This window comes from Capricornis sumatraensis, chromosome 16 (assembly GCF_032405125.1).
Source record: "Capricornis sumatraensis isolate serow.1 chromosome 16, serow.2, whole genome shotgun sequence".
Classification (NCBI taxonomy): Eukaryota; Metazoa; Chordata; class Mammalia; order Artiodactyla; family Bovidae; genus Capricornis; species Capricornis sumatraensis.
This window is the reverse complement of record NC_091084.1, coordinates 35215465-35237058: the sequence shown is the minus strand read 5'-3', so window position 1 is coordinate 35237058 and position 21594 is coordinate 35215465. Positions and strand designations below refer to the sequence as shown.

The 21594-nt window shown below is 47.9% G+C and overlaps 1 protein-coding gene across 1 annotated transcript in view; it reads right to left on the bottom strand.

Annotated features, from left to right (window-relative positions):
* Positions 1–21268, bottom strand: part of UBASH3B (ubiquitin associated and SH3 domain containing B) — a 148967-nt gene extending 127699 nt beyond the window's left edge. Inside the window, exon 1 of the mRNA XM_068988968.1 lies at positions 21108–21268. Within this exon, the coding sequence (XP_068845069.1) occupies positions 21108–21268 (161 nt within the window). The remainder of the gene's footprint in view (positions 1–21107) is intronic.
* Positions 21269–21594: the final 326 nt, after the last annotated feature.

Here is a 21594-nt window from a genome sequence, read left to right as displayed (position 1 = left end):
CCGCCCTATTAAAAGAAAATCAGTGGAAGGAGGAGAGGAATCCTGAACCCTTGACATATGGCTCTAAAACAGTGCTTCAGTATTCTGCAGGAGTTTAGCAGTGAGCTGAGAAAGGCTAACGGGACATGATAACACTTCCTCCTTTATCATAACCTTTTTCTTTTAAAGAAGCAAACTCCCTCTGCAACAGAAGCAATTCCAGAGCGAAGAGGACCAAACAAGGAAACAGCCTTGGATTCTTCAGCAAAAAAGTGTTGCAATATACATTCTCTCCATCACCAGAAACTGCAGTGAAAACAGGAAGAGGATCAGCCTTTCTGGAATTTTCTCTTGTAAGGAGTGAAAGGCTGACCTAAAGCTATTCCATTTACTGCTGAAAACTCCAGTCTCCCAAATCTAAGAAGCTCAAAGCCACTTCATTTCCTCTCTCCTCAGCTTAACAGTTCTTTCTCCTCTTTCTTACAGCCACTGTTCTGCCCTGGCGAGATTACACTGGACTCATCTGCCATGTCCTTCACAGCATCTTGCTTGCTACTGCTTCTCTCAGCCTCTGCCCATCTCCGCATCCCAAAATGCCCATCAGTGGGTACCACTTGCCCAGCAAGTGAGTGTCAAGGCTCACCCCCCTGAGGTCTGTACTCCACTCCCTCAGTTCATCAATGCATGTTCCTTCAGCCCTGTTGTGAGGATAAGCCATGCTTAACTAACCCTGGAGGGATTGCTCCAAAAGTGGATGCCTGGGAGTCGGATGCTCAGAGGATGATCCCAGAGACTTCACATCAAGACACTTTAAAGACAGCGGGCTTAGAAGGAAGGTCTACACACCCCTGCTGTGGGATTCCTCCAACCGCCTCCCTCCACCTTGGCTGTTCAGTACCTCGGGGAGTCAGTGAGGTGCCTCTGGGTCCTTCTATCTTCATGCTCTTGGTTCTGGGACCACCCTGTTACACTCTTTAATAGCTTTGTGTGTATTTCAGTTCCGTGAGCTTCATTATTTTTTCATATTTTAAGTAGGAGAAGCTATCTGTTAACTGCTGGAGCTGTGAAGAGAATCACACATGTGAAAGTACCCATCCAAAAGCTTATAAAGGACCCCTTGGATTCCATACTCTTCCCAACAGACCTCAGATCCTATGCGGGTCCACCTCACCCCCCAGGGACTTCAGATTCATTCTTAACACCAACTTAGAAGGTTTGAGTCCTTCTGAGGAGGCTGATATGGAAGCTTATTTACAATCAACCCCAACCAGAGAGAGAAGGCACTCCCTTGGGTGGCAGAGCATACCAGACCTGGGTCCCTGGTTTGCAAAAGTTGTTTTCTTGGTGAATTGAAATCAGCACCTCCCCCTGCCCCTGCCAGCAACTCTAGCCACCCACTGAAGTCCCCAACACAAACACCCTCTTCTCACATGACAGCCCTCCAGAAACCTCCCCCCCTTCACTATCTTATCACATTATATCAAAGTCATCTGCTTGAGTCTGTCCTCCCCAAGAGCTCGGGGGCCCTTTGTAGTTAGGACTAGGGTCTTACCCATCTTTTAATCTTCAGCACCCAGCACAAATCCCAGGTGCCCAGCATAAAGTCATCGCTTAGTAAATTCTTGTTGAATTAGTAGCATTCACTTTCTGCCCTGTCTCAGCATCTTCCTTATCCCTTCAGGTCTTCTTCAGACTAAGTATATTTAGCCCCCACGCTACCTGCTTCCCAGGCCAACCCAGACAGCCATGACGACTGACTCCTAGATATAGAAAAGGTAAACAACACAGTCCTACTGTATATATGGTACAGGGAACTATATTCGCTATCCTGGGACAAACCATCATAGAAAAGAATAGAGCAATAAAAAGGAATGTATATATGTGCATAACTGAATCACTCTGATATACGGCAGAAATTAACACAACACTGTAAATCAGCTATACGTCAATAAAAAATAAATTCAAAAGGAAAAACAGTGGCTCATTTGCCAGCCTGCAATAGAGGGAAAGGAGACATAAATAAGAAATTCACTGAGATTTCCCCTTATCCTCCGCATTGTTCCAAGCCCACTGTCTAGCAGACAGTAGCCTTCTTTGTTTGCTCAAGGTCCCCAGAGAGTCATTCCCTTCCAAAGTCTTCACCAGTCACATATGAGATTGGCCATCTTGCTGAACTGGCTTTACTGGTGTCCAGTTGCTCTGTTTCTGCCCCATGTCCCCTCCCTACTGGCCAGCAGGGTGGGCAGCTGCAGCCCTAAGAGGACAACCATACCTGCCATCTCCCTTGATGGATGAATTGACATCCAGATTGCTGCTCGAAGCAGCCAGACAGCAAAGCAAAGGGGGTACAGCTGTCTGTCCAGCCATCAGTTGTGAGCCTGTGATCTCACATTCCGAGGGAGATAAGAACTTCAAATGTTCTGATGCGCAGAGTTGCCGCAGGTCTGCATGAGGTCCGAGGTTCCTACAAGGCTCCTCCTGATGGATTGATTGATTCTCCAGGCCTACTTATAAGCGGACTCCTCTGGCATCCCCTGCCATCCTCCCTAACCTGCTGACATGTCAGTGGTTATCTAGATGAGGGGAGCTGCTCTGCGGAGTTGTGAAGCCAGGAAGAATGCAGGAGAGGTTAGGAGAAGAGCCATTCCACATTCCTCAGCAAGCTCCTTCTTCTCCCTTAGAACTTCACCCAGTGGAACAAAGGTTATTTAAATTATCCCAATGAAGATGCTGGGGAGCAAACTTGGAAATGGACTTTCACCAAAAATTTAGGTCGGCTTATTACCTTACCCCTGGAGTCCCCTCATGCCCCCCACACAACACCCTGACTCCAGAGTTCAGGTAGCACTAGTGGCAAAGAATCTGCTTGCAATGCAGTGGACACAAGAGACTTGGGTTCAATCCCTGGGTCCAGAAGATCCCCTGGAGGAGGAAGTAACAACTGACACCAGTATTCTTGCCTGGAGAATCCCATAGACCAGGGAGTATGGTGGGCTGGCTACAGTCTATGGGGTTGCAAAGAGGTGGACACAACTGAGTGACTGTGCAGGTTGGTTGGTTGGTTTGTTAACTTACCCCTGGAGTACCCTTGTGCCTCCTATACTACACGGCCTTTGGCTCTAGAGCTACTGATCTTAACCAATGTACCTACCATTTACTATGCACTCTTTTCTATGTATTATTATCTCATTTAATCACTATAACAACCCCTTGAGACAGGTCTCATTATCCCCATTTAATAAATGAGAAAACTGAGGCTTAGAGGAGTGTAGTAACCTGCTCAGAGTGCAGTAGGAATTCAAATGTATGTTGCTTTGACCACAAACTCAAGTACAAAGCAAACCACTCTGCACTCTGTCCAAGCAGCCCTGCTGGGGGGCCGCAGGAATAGGAGCAGGCTTCCTGTTTCCCCTTGGAGGTTCAGTTGGCAGCAGCCTGTGGTGGCTGGGAGAGGTGGATGTCAAGTAATCGTAATTCTTGAGAATAATCCTGTCTTCTCAATTTGGAACCAAGATGAGTAGTACACACACACACACACACACACACACACACACACACACACACACACACACACACTTTCAGAAAGGGTGATAACAGCATTGCAACTCCAGATCACATTTCTACACAGTCAACCACATTGCAGTTACTTGGGGCCCCAACCAAACCAAGGGGCAAGGCAGGTTGCCCTCTCGACCCTAGTTTTGTGTAATCTACCAATGGCACACTGCTTCTTCCTACCTCCTTTCCTCCTGCAATTCATTGACTTTTACTATACATCACTTACATGTCAATTCTGTGGGGGCTGGTTAAGAAATCACACTAAGTCAGACTGCCTGGAGTTTTGATCCAAGTTAAGTTCTACCACTTGCTAGTTGTATGATCTTGGGCAACTTTAAAAACAAAACAACAAAAAAACCCTCTGTGCCTGAGTTTTCTCATCTGTAACAAGGGAATAATAATAGCTCCCATCTCATAGAGCTGTTATGAGGAATAAACAAAATAACCCATGCGTCATCTGTTTAAAATGTTGTCTGTACACAGCAGGCCTTCCCTGATGGCTCAGTGGTAAAGAATCCACCTCTCAATGCAGGAGACAAGACTTTGATCCCTGGACTTGCTGGGAAAATCCCATGGATAGAGGAGCCTGGTAGGCTATAGTCAATGGGGTCGCAAAAGAGTTGGACACAGCTTAGTGACTAAACAATGATAACACAAATGTGCACAGTAGGCACTCAGCAAAAGTTGGCTATAAATATTTGGTACATGGACTGGGAACAGTGAGGGTGATGAGACAGCAGATGAGGAGTGAACAATAGTAACTGCAGGTGAGGAGAGCCAAGCAGACCTCTGCTCTGTGGGAAATAGCATGAACTAAGGACACGCACAAAGTGCTTACACATGTGCACGCCATGGTAGATAAAGATGCTTACATCCTCATCTCCAGACCTTGCACAGCAAGCAGGACTTCACAGAAGAATAAGCCAAGGACCTTGAGCTGGAAGGATGTACTCGTGATGGTCTTTGTAAGGGAAAGAGAGAGAGAGAAAGAGACCGATAGGAGATATGATGACTGAAGCACAAGTTGGGGTGATGCATTTTGAAAACGGGGGAAGTGGCCACTAGCCAAGGAATGCAGGTGGATCTAGAAGCTGGAAATATCCAGAAACATTCTCTCCTAGAGCTTCCAGAAAGAATGCATCTCTCTTGAAATCTTGAGTTGAGCCCATACTGCCCCATCGGGACTTCTGCTGTCCCCACTTAAAGAGAATAAATTTGCGTTGTTTTAAGCCACTGAGCTTGTTAAAGCAGCGATAGAAAACTACTATACATGTCTTTGGTCACATGTGCTTTACTTCACAAAATCCCTCATTTTCACAAAAGACACTTTCTAACTCATTATGATTCATGTCCCTGCTTCCTAAAAAACGTCAAGTGAAAACTCAGGTTTCCAGAAGGAAGTGTTTACTTCGACGGAACCGGCCTCTCAAAGGGCTTCTCAGGTTCCCCACTGTGAATTAGCTTCTCTGGGAGAATGGAGCTTGGTTAGTGAAGATTAGAACAACTTACCAGAAGTCACACAAAACCAACAGGTCACAGACTTTCTGGAAAAGCCTCAAAGTACCAGGACCCAACCATTGATAACAAATAGTAGTATCACTTTACATGTGCCTGCCTTTTTGTGGTTTTTATTACATTTATATACATTGCTTTATTTTGATTCATCCAACGTATAAAAATAATCTGTTCGAAAACCACATTCTCGGGACTTCCCTGGCGGTCTGGTGGTTAAGACTCCAGGCTGCCAATGCAGGGGGTGTGGGTTTATCCTTGGCTGGGCAACTAAGATCCCTCATGTCTCGAGGTATGGCCAAAAGTACAAAAAAAAAAAAAAAAAAAAAAAAACCTAATAATTAAAAGCCACATTCTCAGAAAGTAACAGATTCAGAATGTGAGCCAGATCTTTTGACTCTAAAGCCAATTTTCTTTCCCCCAGAGAAGAATACCCCTCGTGGGTGGGTGACTGAGACAACAAAGGATCACCTCCAACACCTACAATGCTCCTCGTATGACACTTCCTCACCCACCCACCCCACCCTGCATCTCAGAGGTCACCATGCCAACTGGCCTCTCCACAGATCAGCTTCCTCTTCTATGGGCTGAGATGCAAACAAAAGTCAGGAAGAAGAAGGGGAGTCAAAAGAAAAGAAAAAAAAAACCAACACAATATATGAAAAGGCTAATCCAGACAGCAGACCAATCCATTCCTTCAGAAAACAGAGCCAAAACCTTGTCAGAAATTGATTTTTTAGAGGCAGAGCCTGGACGCAGAGAGGTAATCCGATGCAAAAAAAGGAAACCGTGGTCAGACTGAGAGGCCTCAGCTCTGCTTTGGCCACAAGCCAGATATGGGTCTTGAAAAAGTCACTTCATTTGCTCGTCTCTTTTGACACTATGTAAAACGTGGGAGCGGGAATAGATAATCTTTACTAGCAATTCCAACTAGACACTTCTGAGCTTCTGCCTCTGCAGGTTTTTTTTACAAGTAGAAATACTCTATTTTGTAAGAGGTATTAGAGTCATTCTCAACCAAAGTCAGGAACTTGATCTGAGCTTCTTCACTCTGATGCAAAACCTTTCTTCTGTCATAGGTGACTCTCAAGTCAGGAGCAAATAATTGCTACTATGCAGCTAAATATTAGGAACTGTCTCAGTTATGAATAATAACTAACATTTCTTGAGCACCTGTCTCTATCTACATCTTTCACAAAGGATATTGTTTATCTTCCTTCCTCAACATCCTTTTGTAACTCATGAAGAACCATCACTCAACAAATCACCTAAATTTAAAAACTACAGGGACTCCCCTGGTGGTCCAGGAGCTAAGACTCGGCACTCCCCATGCAGGGAGCCCAGGGTTTTATCCCTGGTCAGGGAACTAGATCCCACATGCCTCAACTAAAACTCCGCATGCCACAATGAAGATTGAATATCCCGTGTGCTACATCTAAGACCCGGTACAGCGAAACAAATATGTGTTTTTAATTAAAAAAAAAAAAACACTATATATTGTGCTTACATCTTCTGGGTCTGTCAGCTCTTAGAAATTCAATTCCCAGAAACATACAACCTACCATGAAAAATACAACTCCTTTTTTGGGGAGTAAATCTACTTTATCCAACCTTGATTCAAGTTCCCTTCTCCCCATTCAAGGTCTTCTGCTATTTCCTCCTCCATCTTCTTTCCTCTATCATTTCCTTCTAAATCACCCACCACCCATCCGGATTCCACACCTCCCTACTCATCTCCAGGTTGTTGGTGTACAACAGACACCAACTTGAGTTGGTGTACTTGAGTACAGACAGACCCAAGTATGCAGAACAATTTGCAAGGACTTAGAAGACTGGAGAAAACCTTCTCTCGGCGACACAGAGGATGGTCCAGCTCCTGACCAACAGCCACCTCCTGAATCTTGAGGTCTTAAAGACCGAGCATGGATCCCCAGCATTCCTCGACATGAGCTCTTCCTGATGGAGAGGTGGCGACGGCAGTGACTTACCAGAGAGAGGAAATGATAGAAAACGAGCTTAGCACATGGCAGGCTGAGATCTCAGCTTCTTGAATATAAAACAGGAGGAACTGAGACAGTTTCTCAATGCTTTATCCACGGTGCTTAATGCATTGCCTGCACATAGCAAGGCTGGGGAAAGATTTGTTGAACTGAAAAAAGAAGGGTCAGGACTTCCATGGTGGTGCAGAGGATGGGAATCCACCTGCCAATGCAGGAGACACGGGTTCGATCCCTGGTCTGGGAGGATTCCACATGCTGCAGAGCAACTAAGCTTGTGCGCCACAGCTACTGAGGCTGTGTGCTGCAACTGCTGAAGCCTGATCACATAGAGCCTGTGCTCCACAACAAAAGAAGCCACTGCAATGAAAAACCCACGCACCACAAAGAAGATAGACCCTGCTCACTGAAACTAGAGAAAACCCTCACGAAGCAACGAAGACCTAGAGCAGCCAGTTAATAAGTAAATGAAGGGTCACACCAGCAAGGATAATCAGGTGACTTCAGCCTGGTCTCCAGTGAGAACAAGTAAGTTCCGCAGTCATATGAATGGGGCTGAAGCTTGGTACTGAGGTAGGGATGGGAGGAGGGGAGGTAGAATCTACAAGTGGAACTTAACGCGGGGGAATTCTAAAGGGCAGATGATTCTTACATCAGAAATCCCAGATCATCTGTCTATGCAGTCAGCTCTGTCAGCGGTATCAGTTTCAGAGAACAGATTCCAGCTCTCTGTGGAAAGAGCTGTCAAAAGAGCTAGGCAGCATCTCAGGGGCCTGGTCATGGAGTCTGGGGAAGCTGAAGGGAATTACCAGACACCCTACAGAGAGTTTTAGAATCCTCTGAGAACATCTCATTCACAACCCACTGCATTCACTTCCAGTGATTTTTACTCACTTTGGAAACACAAAGGGAAAGAAACATCTGGTTGACCTAAATCTTTTATGTGAAATTCTTTCCTTATCTTCTTCCAGGACATCTCTGTTTTTTCCTGCCCCTTGAACCATGCCTCTTAGACTCCTTCACCTGTTTTTTTCTTTCCTCGACCCCAAAATTGGTGCCCTAGAATTCTACCCATGGGGGTTGATTTCTTTCCTTTTCTTTTTGTTTTTAATTGAAGGATAATTACTTTACAATATTGTGTTGGTTTCTGCCATACATCAACACGAATCAGCCAGAGGTATACATATGTCCCCTCCCTAGTGAACCTCCCTCCCACCCCACTTTCCTTTTCTTTATACCCTGCCTGGTTCATGACACCTACTCCCATACCTTCTACTATCATAAATATCCAAATTTAGCCATAACCATTCCTCTGAGCTTCAGAATCCCATCTCCAGCGGCATCTGTACCTGTATGTCTGTAATACCTAAAACATGTCTCAAGTCAAATTCATTGCCTCATCCTCTAAACCAGGGGTCCCCAACCTTCAGGACCTAATGCCTGATGATCTAAGGTAGAGCTGATATAAGAATAATAGAAATAAAGTGCAAAATAAATGTAATGTGCTTGAATTATCCCAAAATCATCCCTCCTCCCTATTCATGGAAAAATGAACTCATGTCTTCCATGAAACTGGTCCCTGGTGCAAAAAGGTTGTGGACCCCTGCTCTTTATCTATCTTCCATATGTTCTATCTCAATTCATAACGTTTCCACCTCTCTAGTTTCCCAAGCCGGAAATCCTGAGCTACATTTATGCTCCCCTACTCTTTACCCCCCACAGATCATAAATCCTGTCACTTCAATTTCAAGAACCTGTCTAGCATCTGGCTCTTAATGTATTTTAATCCAAGTCCTATTAATCTTTCACCAGGACTATTACAATCACCTTCTAACTGGCTTCCACGGCTAGTTTTTCTCTGCACCGTTCCACTTTATACTGACTTCTCTGCCTTCCAATGTTATTCCCCATAATCTCTAGGAAACAATCAGGCTCCAATAATTTGTCCACACTCATCTCTCATGACTTCTTTTCTATCTCCTTTTCATCAGTCTGCAGCCCCCAGGTGCCTTACGCTCTGAATTTCATGCCATTCTCTCCCAGAATGCTCCTCCCTCTTTTGTACCTAAAGAATCTCTATTCATTCTTTAAGTTCTGCCTTAATTGTCACCTCCTCTGCTTTCTTCAATCTTCTCAAGTTACACTAATTGTTTTCTCTGTGGTCCCACAGAGCTTCTTTCCAAACCTCTAACATGGCACTAATTGCATTATTAAATCATGTTTATGGTTTATATGGGCTTCCCAGGTGGTGTTAGTGGTAAAGAACCTGCCTGCCAATGCAGGAGACATAAGAGACATGGGTTCGATCCCTGGGTCGAAAAGATCCCCTGGCGGAGGGCATGACAACCCACTCCAGTATTCTTGCCTGGAAAATCCCATGGACAGAACGGTCTGGTGGGCCACAGTCCATGGGGGTGCAAAGAGTCGGACACCACTGAGTGACCGAGCAGCACAGCAGAAGCAACACAAATGCCCAATGGAAGAATGAATGAAGGAATGCCAGATATAAAGCTGGACTCAACTAATGGGCCAACTGTTTCTTTTCATAGTCAGGATTTTTTCTTTTCCTTCTAAGCTAAACAGTAACAAGTTATTCACTTAGCTAGGGGAAAGGGGTGGTGGCAAGATGACAGCTAATTTAAATTAAAATCTGCCTCTATCTTCATTTGTAGTGTAATATGAAATCATTTGAACTGTCTGCTGATCTCCCTGACTCCGACCTCTCAAACCAAAGCAAAGCATTGCTCCCTTCTTATTTGTCCTTTAAATTTACTTCGGGGCCCCCTTGCCTGGTTATATCACCTCCTCCTAGTCTCACTTAGATACTGCATCTACCACTTACATCACATTTTCAACATCTTATCATAATTTTCTATCTTCCACACGAGATCATCAGTCCCCTGGGGGCAAAGATTACATCTAATTATCTTTGTACTCCCACTTCTCTTATAATAGGCTACAAAAGTTGCCCATAAATACACTCTGAAATATCTGTGTGTGTGTGTGTGTGTGTGTATATATATATATATATATATGTGCTGCTGCTGCTGCTGCTAAGTCGCTTCAGTCGTGTCCAACTCTGTGCAACCCCATAGACGGCAGCCCATCAAGCTCCCCCGTCCCTGGGATTCTCCAGGCAAGAAAACTGGAGTGGGTTGCCATTTCCTTCTCCATATATATATATATATATATATTTAAATGGCTTTACTAGGAATTTTTCATGAAGATAAAAACATATACTTTTTTTTCTTAGTCTTGTTTTTCAAAGATTTAGATTGTCAAGATATAAGAGGTCCCCAAGATAACTGTGCAGAAGTGGCTGAAGACCTTGGACAAAGCGCATCATCAGTGATGGAAAGATGATGCTCTCTACTCTGTTTACTTCACAAGGTGAAGGCTTGAGGGAGAAAAGATGAAAGAGAGAGGATAAGAGAGACAAAAAGAGGCAGGGAGGGGGAGAAGAAAGCAAAGGGAAGGGAAGTCAGCTGTTCTGTGGCTGAACTAGTTCTCCAGGGCGGGGGAAATCTGATTAGGCAGAAAGAGGAGAAAGGAAGGGCATGCAGGCAATTCAAGGACAGGTTGATGAAGAAAGGAGACAGCAGATGCCTGGGGTTCAGAAACCCAGCAACCCTGTGCAGTTCTGCATGTATTTGCCTGTATTTAAAGGGACTGTACACAGAAGCAGCCATTGGAGGAAGGTATCCTTCCTTCTCTCTGTGCTTCCTGCCCAAGAGAAGAGAATAAACATTTAGAGAGCAAACGCTCACAGTAAATATTTCTGAATGGGGCACCGTCGACCTGGAAGCAGGATTCTAAACAATCCTGCTACCTGATTCAAGAGAAGGTTTATCCAGCAAAAGCTGGAAAGAAATCAGAAACATTTGGCTGCCTCTGGCCATCTGTGTGCTCAGCTTCCCCTTGGCGTGCTCCGGACTGCTGTGAGCTGTGATGATGGTGTTTCTCTCAGCTTCCCACTGTGGGTGGCAATAGCTGGTCCTAGTGGAGTTCATTGCCACGCATGCTTTCTGTACAAGGATGTTTATGCTTCCACTGGGGCAACAGAACACAATGGGAATTGTTGCAAAAACAGCTGCTGATGTCCCTTTAATTAAAAAGGTGCCAAGGAGCAATTTCTTTGCCCCCCGGGGGGCTGAACTCAAGGCACTAACCTTCTCTCTCATTTCACCAGCATTTTGATTGTATTTTGCAAGAATTTGCACATTCTATCAATTTAAAAATTATACTAATGCATACTAGTGAGATGACTCCCCACCATTGTAATTGCCTCATTTCTTTCTTTCCACTTATTTACTCTTTAGAATATCAATAGTCCTAAAGAGTTTCCTTGAAAAGGAGAAGAATTTGGCCATATAGCACTGGGGAAAGACCAACAAAGCAAAACAAAACAGAGAAGCCAAACCTCCAGAACAGAAAAGCACACAGGAGGCAGTGAAAACATCCTCGGGTAGAATGGAAACACTGCCAACATCACCCCTGTGTCACCAGAACTTGGATCCGAGGGGTGGTTGACCTTAGCCCCTTTTACAGGTGGGAACACTGAGGCTGAGGGAAGGAAAAGGATGTATGTGAGTCCAAAGAGCCAACAAATGAGACCAGAGTGAGAGCCCAAAGCCAGGGTCTGAAAGAAAGGTACACAGAGCTTGCTTTCATTGTGCATTACTTTTGTGCCCTGTGGGGTGTGAACTGAACCCAGAGCCTGTCAGTTATCTGCAGAGGATTATTCACCCAGGTGGAGGAAAGGCCACCTGCTCCTCAGAGAGTCACCATAGAGGATCTGCAGCCAGCTAGAGCCAGCGGCTGACTTCAGAGTGCTAAGTGGCAGAACCTGACATTCATCTTTTCCTGCACAGAATTTAATGGGATGCTGTGTGCACAGTAGGGGCTAGAAAATTTCTGGATGTCCATCTGAGGCACTTCACCATAAGCCTCAACCTCTTAAGCAGCAGGTGGCAAAGAACCTGATAGCAAAGTCACCAGGGAAACGGGAAGTTAGCAAGAGGGACCATCAAGGAAGGACAATACCTATCATAGCTTGAGCTCCTGATGGAAGATCCAGAGCACTCAGGCTGCTGCCGCATCTATCCTTCCATCCTTCAGGGAAGAGAAAACCCAGAGATTCTCCCATAAGCCTCAAGAAAACCTCCACTGGCACCCAGAGAACTTCGCAATGAAGGAGCCATTCTTCAGTGTGCTTTTTTTTTCTCTCCAAGGCTGGAGTCTGATTCCATTTGAGATGAATCAGAGGATAACCATATGGCCCTCCTTCAAATCCCCAGCCTGGCCACTTATTGGAGTCAGCAGTTTGGGTGGCCCTGGCTCTGCTCAGGTCTGCTTCCACTTGGCCGGCAGCCCTGGGGCACTCTGCAAAGACAAGATGCTGAGGAAAGTGGCTATCCGCCTCGCCTCTGCTCCACACTGAAGACTTCATGGCCACAGCTCAGGGAGGAGCAGAGAGATGTAAAAGTGGGGGGCAACTGGGAACGCCAAGACAAAGGGAATCATGCAGAATGAAATCACCACCAGAGCAGGAGTCACTCTCCTCCCTCACTGAGGCGTTACAGGCACTCCCCAAAGATTCAGTAACCTTAACCCTCACAAGGGTCCTTCCTTCAAGGTAAGTACAGTTATGGTTGCGGACAAAGAATGTCACCTGCCATATCAGTAAACAAAGGCTACTACAGCCATCAAGCCAACAGACACTGTAGCTGCCCCCAACGGTGCATCGAGGAGACTCAGGATGGAGAAAGGCCAGATGCCAGCTCCAGAGAGCTGAGGTGCACATCAAAGGAATGATTTCAGTGAGCCCCGATTCTTGCATCTTCCCATACATAGAAAAGCACTTCATTCATTAACTTGAAATGTCTGATTTTCTTTAATTTATAGTGATCTCTTAATGTTCCATGGCTCAGACAGTAAGCAGGTCTTTGGTAAGCTGTAAGACAGTATTGCAGGTCTTCTGCCTGCAACGCAGAAGACCCAGTTTTGATCCCTGGGTCAGGAAGAACCCCTGGAGAAGGGCATGGCAACCCACTACAGTATTCTTGCCTGGAGAACAGTTCATGAGATCGCAGAGTCAGACACGACTGAGCGACTAACACTTTCACTGCCATTTGATGTTCGTATTACCTGGTTTTTTGCTGCAAAATTCCTTTGTATCCTGAGTGCTCCCTTACCTCTTCAACAAGGTCCACCAGAGATATCTGAGAGGCTGCCTCCTGGGCTTGAGTTCTCAGCAAGCCCCACCTCGAAAAACAAACCTCTCAACTCCTGGCTATACTTTTTTTTTTTTTTTTTGCTATAATTCATGTGGGATCTTAGTTCCCCGACCAGAGATTGAGCCCATACTGCCTGCAGTGGAAGTGCCCAGTCTTAACCACTGGACCATCACGGAAGTCTCATGCATTTTTTTCCAGTCAACACCGTCAACAGTATAAAGACAGAGAATTGAGGCTCAGAGTGTTCTTCAACCAAGGAAACCAGCAGAGAAGAGGCGGAGCTGGACTTCAAACCCAGGTGGTGTCAACAGCTGTCATGAGTGAGACCCTCGAAGAGTGGGGTCTCTTCGGTTCCTGGCTGCCCAAGAAGAGGGACTCCCCCTCACACACATCCCCACCAGATCCCTGTAGGGATGAGGGTGGTGCTGAGCTCTGCCACCACCACAGTTGGCAGGAAGAGAGCTGGCGGGCGACAGGGTTCCCTTAGTTTCTTGCCTCTGAAAAGCAAAGCCCTTAGCTCTGAGCATTCTGATCCACTCAGTGAAAAGCAGTTTGAGGTCACCAAGGGCAGGGTACTGACAAAAACCACAGGATAGAGTCATGAGGCAGGGTTCTCTTCAGTCTCTGGGCCACTTAATCTACTGAACCTCAGTTTTCTCATGAAATTATCCATATCTGAAACTTAATAGCGATTATGTGTACAAATCAGCTTTGTAATCTCTTTGTTGTCATTGTTAGTCGCTAAGTTGTGTCTGACTCTTTGCGACCGCAGGGATGCAGCATGCCAGCTTCCCTGCCCTTCCCTGTCTTCTGAAGTTTGCTCAAATTCATGTCTATTGTGTCAATGATGCTATCTAACCATCTGTTACCCTCTTCTCCTTTTGCCTGTAGCCCACCCAGCTCCTCTGTCTAGTGGAATTCTCCAGGCAAGAATACTAGAGTGGGTAGCCATTCCCTTCTCCAGGGGATCTTCCTGACCCAGGGATTAAACTCGGGTCACTTGCATCGCAGGCAATTCTTCACTGTCTGAGCCACTAAGGAAGCCCCTTGAAATCTCTAAAGTGGTCTAAAAATGGAAAGTAGTATTAGGGCATAATAGGGAATTTTCACAGACGCGGGGTCCAAGGGATTATAATTACATTACCAGCCCATCTGAATATATAAGACCTATTCAGCAAAACAAGAGACAAACTATTGTTACATGCAACATGGATGAGTCTCAAAAACATCAGGAGAGAAGCCAGAAGTAGGCATTGTATGATTCCAGTTATATGCAAGTCTAGAAAACATAGATTAATATCCAGTGACACAAAGCAGGTTGGTGGCTGGTGGCTGCCCAGGGATAAGGGTGGAAAAGGAATTGACCAATGGGGACACGAGGAAACTTACAGGAGTGAAGGATACAAGCTGTCTTGAAGAGGTGAGAAGAGGTGATTATATGGTATATTCATTCACCTGTCAAAACTGATCAATCTTTAAACAAGTTTAGCTTATTGTACATATATTAGACCTCAGTAAATTTTAAAAAGAATGCATGTTTCCTTTGGAGCCAAATCCTCTGGGTCAGTGCTCCCCAAATTTTTTGGCACTGGGGACCAGTTTCATAAAAGACAATTTTTTTCACACACGGGGGGAGGGGCAGGAGGCTGGTTTCAGGATGATTCCATGCATTACATTTAATGTGCGTTTTATTTCTTAATCTAATGCCACTGCTCACCTGACAGGAGGTACCAGCCCATGGCCCAGAGGTTGGGGACCCCTGCTCTGGGTAGTATGGGAAGTTCCTGGACTTGCAGTTCTAGCCTAAGGCTGTCACAGCAACGAACCAGATACAGAGTAAGTCCTTCTAAACCTCAAGTCTCCTCATCGTTAAAATGAAGCTTTTCTCAAGATCAAGAGGGATGCTGAGTGCACAGGAGAGCAATTTTCACCCACAAAGTAACATACAAATGCAAGGGAGTAGTGCGTGGGCACACGGTAACTGTAGGTGGAATAGAGACTTCCTTGCCCGTCTACCTCGAAGATCCCTTCACTCCAAGGGGGCCCTGATTGGTCTCCTCATTCTGCCCAAGGTCCCTGGGAAAGCAGCTGCAGCCCCCACCCAGAACTGACCATGATTCAGAGATGCTGGGCTTCTCAGGTGGCTCAGTGGATAAAGAATCTGCCTGCCAATGCAGGAGACACAAGAAATATGGTTCGATCCCTGGGTTGGGAAGATCCTCTGGAGGAGGGCATGGCAACCCACTCCAGTATTCCTGCCTGGAGAAGCCCATGGACAGAGGCGCCTGGGGGGCTACAGTCCATGGGGTCGCAAAGAGATGGACACAGAGTGAAGCAACTGAGCACACGTGCGCGCAGAGATGCTGAGCTGACCAGGTACTTTCAGGGGAGCCAATGTCTAGCAGCAGGTAAGCTGGAGAAGGCCAGAGAAACTGGATACTTAAATTCATCGGTTCTGGAAGATGCGTCTCAATTCCTTGTGTCACCAGCTCAGAACTGCTTTTATTTTTGGGCAGTGAAGCGTAGCTAACGCAGCTGACTATCCAAAGTCAAAGGCGCTTAGTCTAGCTCTTTCCTTCTGCCACTGTCCTGCTCTTTAGCTGGGCATTGTTCAAACAGCAATAACTGAACTACACATGTAAATCCTTGCTGGAGACCCCAACCACCATCGAACCTCTTTCCTTTTCTTTCAATCCAACACAACACAATAATACAACAACCCTATCTACCTGGTCCAGATTCTATTTTTAACTTTTCTAAGTCCCTTCCTGCCCATCAGCTTGTCTGGTCTTCACAAAGCCTTATTTTGAGTTACACCAAACAGGATGATCGGGATACTGAGCGAAAGGGATGCCACAGAAGACCTAAATTCTCCAAGTGTCTGTAAGAAGCTAGGCTAGGACTCAGGGCATCAGACCCTGGCCTTCGTGTTCTTTTGTGAGATTCTATTTCTCGATCATTAGAGAACCCACGTGCTCTAGACAAAGCATTAGCCGCAGGCAGCCCCAAATAAATGGAACCAAGACAAAAGGCCAGAGTGGTATCAGTGGTGGTGGTTTAGTCACTCAGTCGTGCCCAACTCTTGCGACCCCATGGACTGCAGCCCACCGGGTTCCTCTGTTCATGGAATTCTCCAAGCAAGAATACTGGAGTGGGTTGCCCTTTCCTTCTCCAGGGGTTCTTCCCGACCCAGGTATCAAACCCAAATCTCTTGCACCGCAGGCAGATTCTTTACCAACTGAGGGGGCCTCCTCAAATTCACTTGTGGGGTGACGGCTCCCAGAGTTGGCCTCCAGCTGCAGAGGAGAAAAGAAAAAGAGCCTCACTGTCTTCCAGAACCACAGAAAGCAAGCAGGGAATGCAAAGCAACACACCAAGGGGGTGAGTAGGGGGAGGGATAAATGGAAAGATGGGACTGCCGTATATACACGACTATAATAAAGCAGGTAACTAATGGGACTCTGATGTATGGTGCAGGGAACTCTATTGGGAGCTCTGGGATGGCCTATGTGGGAGGGGATAGATTTCTGTGTTTGTATGGCTGACGCTTGAGGCTGGCGCAACATTGTAAATCAACTATACTCCAATTAAAAAAAAAATAAAGATAAAAAAGACAAAAACAAACCATAAAAGCAACATTCCATCAGAATTCCTCTTGCCTTCTTGGGTGATACAATCAGCCCTGTCCTGGCCCCAGGCCTTCCCAGCACACACACACTCTTCCTTTTCCTTCCAACCAAGCTTACTCCAGTCTTGACAAAGCTGAGACTTTATTTTTAGAACTCTGGGGAAAAGGAGGAGCTAAGCACATAGAAAGAAAAAGGAAGGAATAGGTCACTTTGGCCCCTTGAAATCTTCCTTCCTCAGGCTTCCCTGACACCTCCTCGCATTGTGGTTGCATACGTGTATGTGTGCGTGCACGCGCGCGTGCCATAAAAATGACCACTTCTCAATCCTTCCTCACACAGTGGGGTTCTTCTACAGCAGCGTCTAAGTTGGACCAAAGGTCACAGGGTTGGACTGGAAAAAACCTAATACAGCTCCAGGGGTATAATGAGCTGGAGAAACATACCCTGAGGTCACCCTGCTTGCTCAGCACTGCTCTCAGTCAAGCACTTAACAAGCAAGCGTTAATTAATCCTGTTCCCTAAGAGGAAGCCAGCCAGGCCCTGAGGGCTTGGGTGACTTATTCAAGACCAGAGCGCAACACAGGCTGGCAGGGGACCTGGGCTTTGCTAATGTGGGAGCTCCCTGCAGCCCACCCAGAGCCCAGTGGAAGGGCCCTTCTGGCTGCTGCACAAGACCAGACACAGTCACACCCAGAGGGGAAACCAGAGCCGCCAGCCCTCCAAAGGGCCAAGTTCCAGCCATCGGTCTCATCTCTTCATGAAGCATCACCGCAGCCAGTTCTTCCTGAATCCAAGGAACTGCCAGCTGCTCTCTCCCGCTTGCCATTTCATCACGCTCCAGGCTTAGGGCTAAGAAAGAGGCTGCTGCTGCTGCTACTGCTAAGTCACTTCAGTGGTGTCCGACTGTGCGACCCCACAGATGGCAGCCTAAGCATACCCCTGCTCCCTTTGTTCACAGTGCTCCCAGATGAAGCTCCAAGTCTGCTCTCTGGAACCTCAGATGCCCCCGGGGAAAGACCCTCTTCTTACTGGCCTGATTAAGTTATGAAGAGGAAGGCTGACCACATCAGCCTCCCCGGGCATAAGTATAAGAGATGTCAGCCCAGGAAGGAAGTGGACTAGATCACGTGATCACCAAGGGCTCTGACCCCTGAGACAGAGAATTTGAGGAGATGGAACAGTAAACCCACCTCCCTCCCCAGGATGTTTCATCATGACCCACTCTCACCTTTTCAGTAAAGAGAGGTGATGTTAGTAGAAACAGTGGCTCTGATAGGCTGAATAGGGGCTCCTCCCAAAATTTTCATGCCCTCATTCCTGGAACCTGTGCATATTACTTTATGGTTAAAAAAGGGTTTTGCTGATAAGATTAAGTTAAGGATCTTGAAATGGGGAAGATTATCCTGAATTATCTGGGGAGGCTTTAAATGCAGTCACAGAGTCTTTATGGGAAAGAGGCAGAGGGAGATTTGACAGAGAAAGAAAGGAAGGCACTGTGACCACAGAGGCAGAGACTGGAGGAATGCTGCCACAAGCCAGACAATGCTGGCAGACCAGGAGCTACAAGAGGCAAGGGACAGCTTCTCCTTAGAACCTCCGGAGGGGGCTCAGTCCTGCCAACACCTTGAGTTCAGCCCAGAGATGCTTATTTAAGCCTTCTGGCCTCCTCCAAAACTGTTAGAGGATATATTTCTGCTTTTTTTTCAAAACTACCCAGAGTGTGGTAATTGGTTACAACAGCCACAAAAGCTAATACAGTGCACGCTTAGTCGCTCAGTTGTGTCCCACTCTTGCAACCCCATAGACAGTAGCCTGCCAGGCTCCTCTGTCCATGGAATTCTGCAGGCCAGAATTCCGGATTCAGCTGCCATTTCCTTCTGCAGGGGATCTTCCCAACCCAGGGATCGAACTCAGGTCTCCTGTGTTGCAGTCAGACTCTTTACCGACTGAGCTACGAGGGAGCACTTAAAGATCACTCACTACGTACCAGACATCACCACTCTAAGTACTTTATCCACTTTAATTCACTACATCCTGGTCCTGGCTCTGAGGCCTGGGATGAGCAGACACATGCCTGCTCTGAGCATGAATCCCAGATTCACTGTTCATGGTGGTGAGCCTAAGCAAGTTATGTGACCTTTCTAAAAAACAGCTTTCCCAGTTCGTAAAAGGGCCACATAACCCTTCTCACTGGGCTGCTGAGAGGATAAAATGGATAATAAACATGAAGTGATTAGAACACCACAAAGTAAAGGCTAGTTGCCTTCTCAGGTGGCTTGGCAGTAACAAATCCGACTGCCGATGCAGGAGACACAGACGCAGGTTCAACCCCTGGATGAAGGAGGATCCCCTGGAGGAGGGCATGGCAACCCACTCCAGTATCCTTGCCTGGGAAATCCCACGGACAGAAGAGCCTGGAGGGCTACAATCCATGGGGGAGACAATAGTCAGAAACAACTTAGCGACTAAACACCACCACCAACAAATAAATGCTAGTTGTACGAGATCTCAAGGATTGAACAAGCCAAAATTAAACCATCATCCTAATCCATCAGGACGTAGATGAGGCCTCTTGGACTCATCTATGTAGGAAAGACCCATCAGTGCAGGAAGGAATATGTCCTATTTAAACCACTTCAGAGAGCGAACGTGACAGTCTGAAGAATTCAGTTAAGTATTTCTTCCCTTAATTAAGCAATTTAAGTCCTGAATGCTGGCCTCATTTTAGAAAAGGCAAATGCTGAGGGCTGTTCTAATTCTGCAGCTTCGACCCACAGATTTCCAACCCCTATCTCCCCTTCTTAAGGATAGCTATGCACATCCATCACACAGGAGGACCTGACTTGCAGTTTCCAAGCCTGGCACACCCCTACAAAGCTCAGAGCATCTTCTCCCTGTAACTCTGGCATCAGGAACTGGAGCCCCAGTGATTGGAAGTCAGTGTGAGGCAGAACTGTAAGTCCATTTTATGGACTTCCGACCATAGGGTACACCAACCTGTCCCAGCAGGTTAGGTGGAATGATAAAATCAGGAATAAGCTTTGATAAGAGATTATAGCCAAGTCAGTAAGAATAAAGGTATGCCCAGAGGCCAAGTAAGGGAAACTTAGAGCTATCATGTGAAAAAAAAAAAAAAGAAGGAAAAAAAACCACACTTTAATCAAGTTGGCCCTTTCTGATAAAGTTTGCCTAACTCCCTGTGCAGGTGATGTCATTCAAAGAAGCAAGGATCCCAGGCCTTGTGTCCCGGCCTAAGAAATCTGCATGCGAGGAATAAAGGGGGAAGAAGGACCTGACCACCCGACCTTGGCTTCCTTCCAGGCAGAGGTCCAGACTTGGGTGGCCAGCCTCCGAAATCTCCTAGGGCCACTGCCACCTTGCCCTGGCGACCAGGCCTCTTACCAGCAGGCTGCCGGGTTCGCTACCTGCGCGCTCTCAGCTCTGCCCTACCCCACCCTCCAGGAGGAAAAGGGATGAGAGAGGACGCACCCCCCCTTACTCTCAGGCACCCACAGACTCCTGCGCTGCCGTCACCACTGACGAGAACCCAGGTCCCCTGGGGGCACTGCTTCCCCTTCTCATTCCAACCTCCCCATCAATGAACACGCAGCAACCGCTACGCTCCCGCTGCTCCTACTCTGGAGGAAGACGGAACCCAGAACGACATCCGGAGCCGAAAGCCGCAGCGGTGGGAGCGCCGGGTTCCCGGCCCCGCCGTCCGTCCCTGCCCTCTCCCGGTCAGCAGGGGATCCTCCAGCCAGGCCGGCGTTCGGGATCCAGAGGGTGCCCGAAGCCTCTGTGGGGCCCCGTCTCCCCCGGGGACTCGGCGCTAGAGACCTCAGGGAGCCCGGGGAGAGAACGGCTTAGCAACACCCGCGGAGGCCTGGCGCCTGCCATAGTCCCGGGGACTCGAACCCAGTGCCCTCGCCCGTAGGCATCCCGCGCCCTGGGACACGCCTCATCGTAGGCATGCCCAGCCAGCCCCTGGCCCAGCGCTCGGGCGCATCGCCCTCCCCTGCACCCTCCTCCCGGAGGAGCCGAGTCCCGGGCCGCCCGCGCGCCCAGCCTGCCCCCAACAGGTCGTGGGCAGCGGGGAGCGCGCCTCCCGCCGGGCAAGGGAGGCGAGCCGGAGCGAAGCCGAGGGCTGGCCGCGTGGGGCGGGAGGGGTCGCCGGGGCAGCGAGCTCGGCCACTTACGCGCGGGCTCTGGGGAACCCCATGGACAGCAGCACGTCCAGCGCCGATCCATGCTTGATGGTCCCGGGGCGCTGCTGGCGGTTCCTCCGCGGGGTGACTTTGCTGTACAGCTCCTCTCTCGCAGCCATGCCGAGCGGGCTGGGGTGGCCGTACTGAGCCATGCTCAGCGGCCAGCCATCTCCAGGGAAGGCACCGAGCCGGAGGGCCCTGGAGGGCGGAGGGCCGGCCCGGGGCAGGGGAGGGGGGCTCGGGGATCCGGAGCCGGGCGCAGGCGGAGGCGCAGGCGGCGCTCGGAGGTTCCCTGGTGTCGAGACTGACGCTTCCTGGTGAGGCCACCGGAGCCAAAACTGCGAGCGGCTTTCTGCCCGGCCGGCCGGCCGCCACTCGGGCCCCGGGTGCCCCCTGCTTGGCGCCCGCAGCAGCCCTCTCTCCTCCGCCCCCTTCTTTCTGCGCTCCCAGCAGTCCGGGAATTTGCAATGAGTAATTT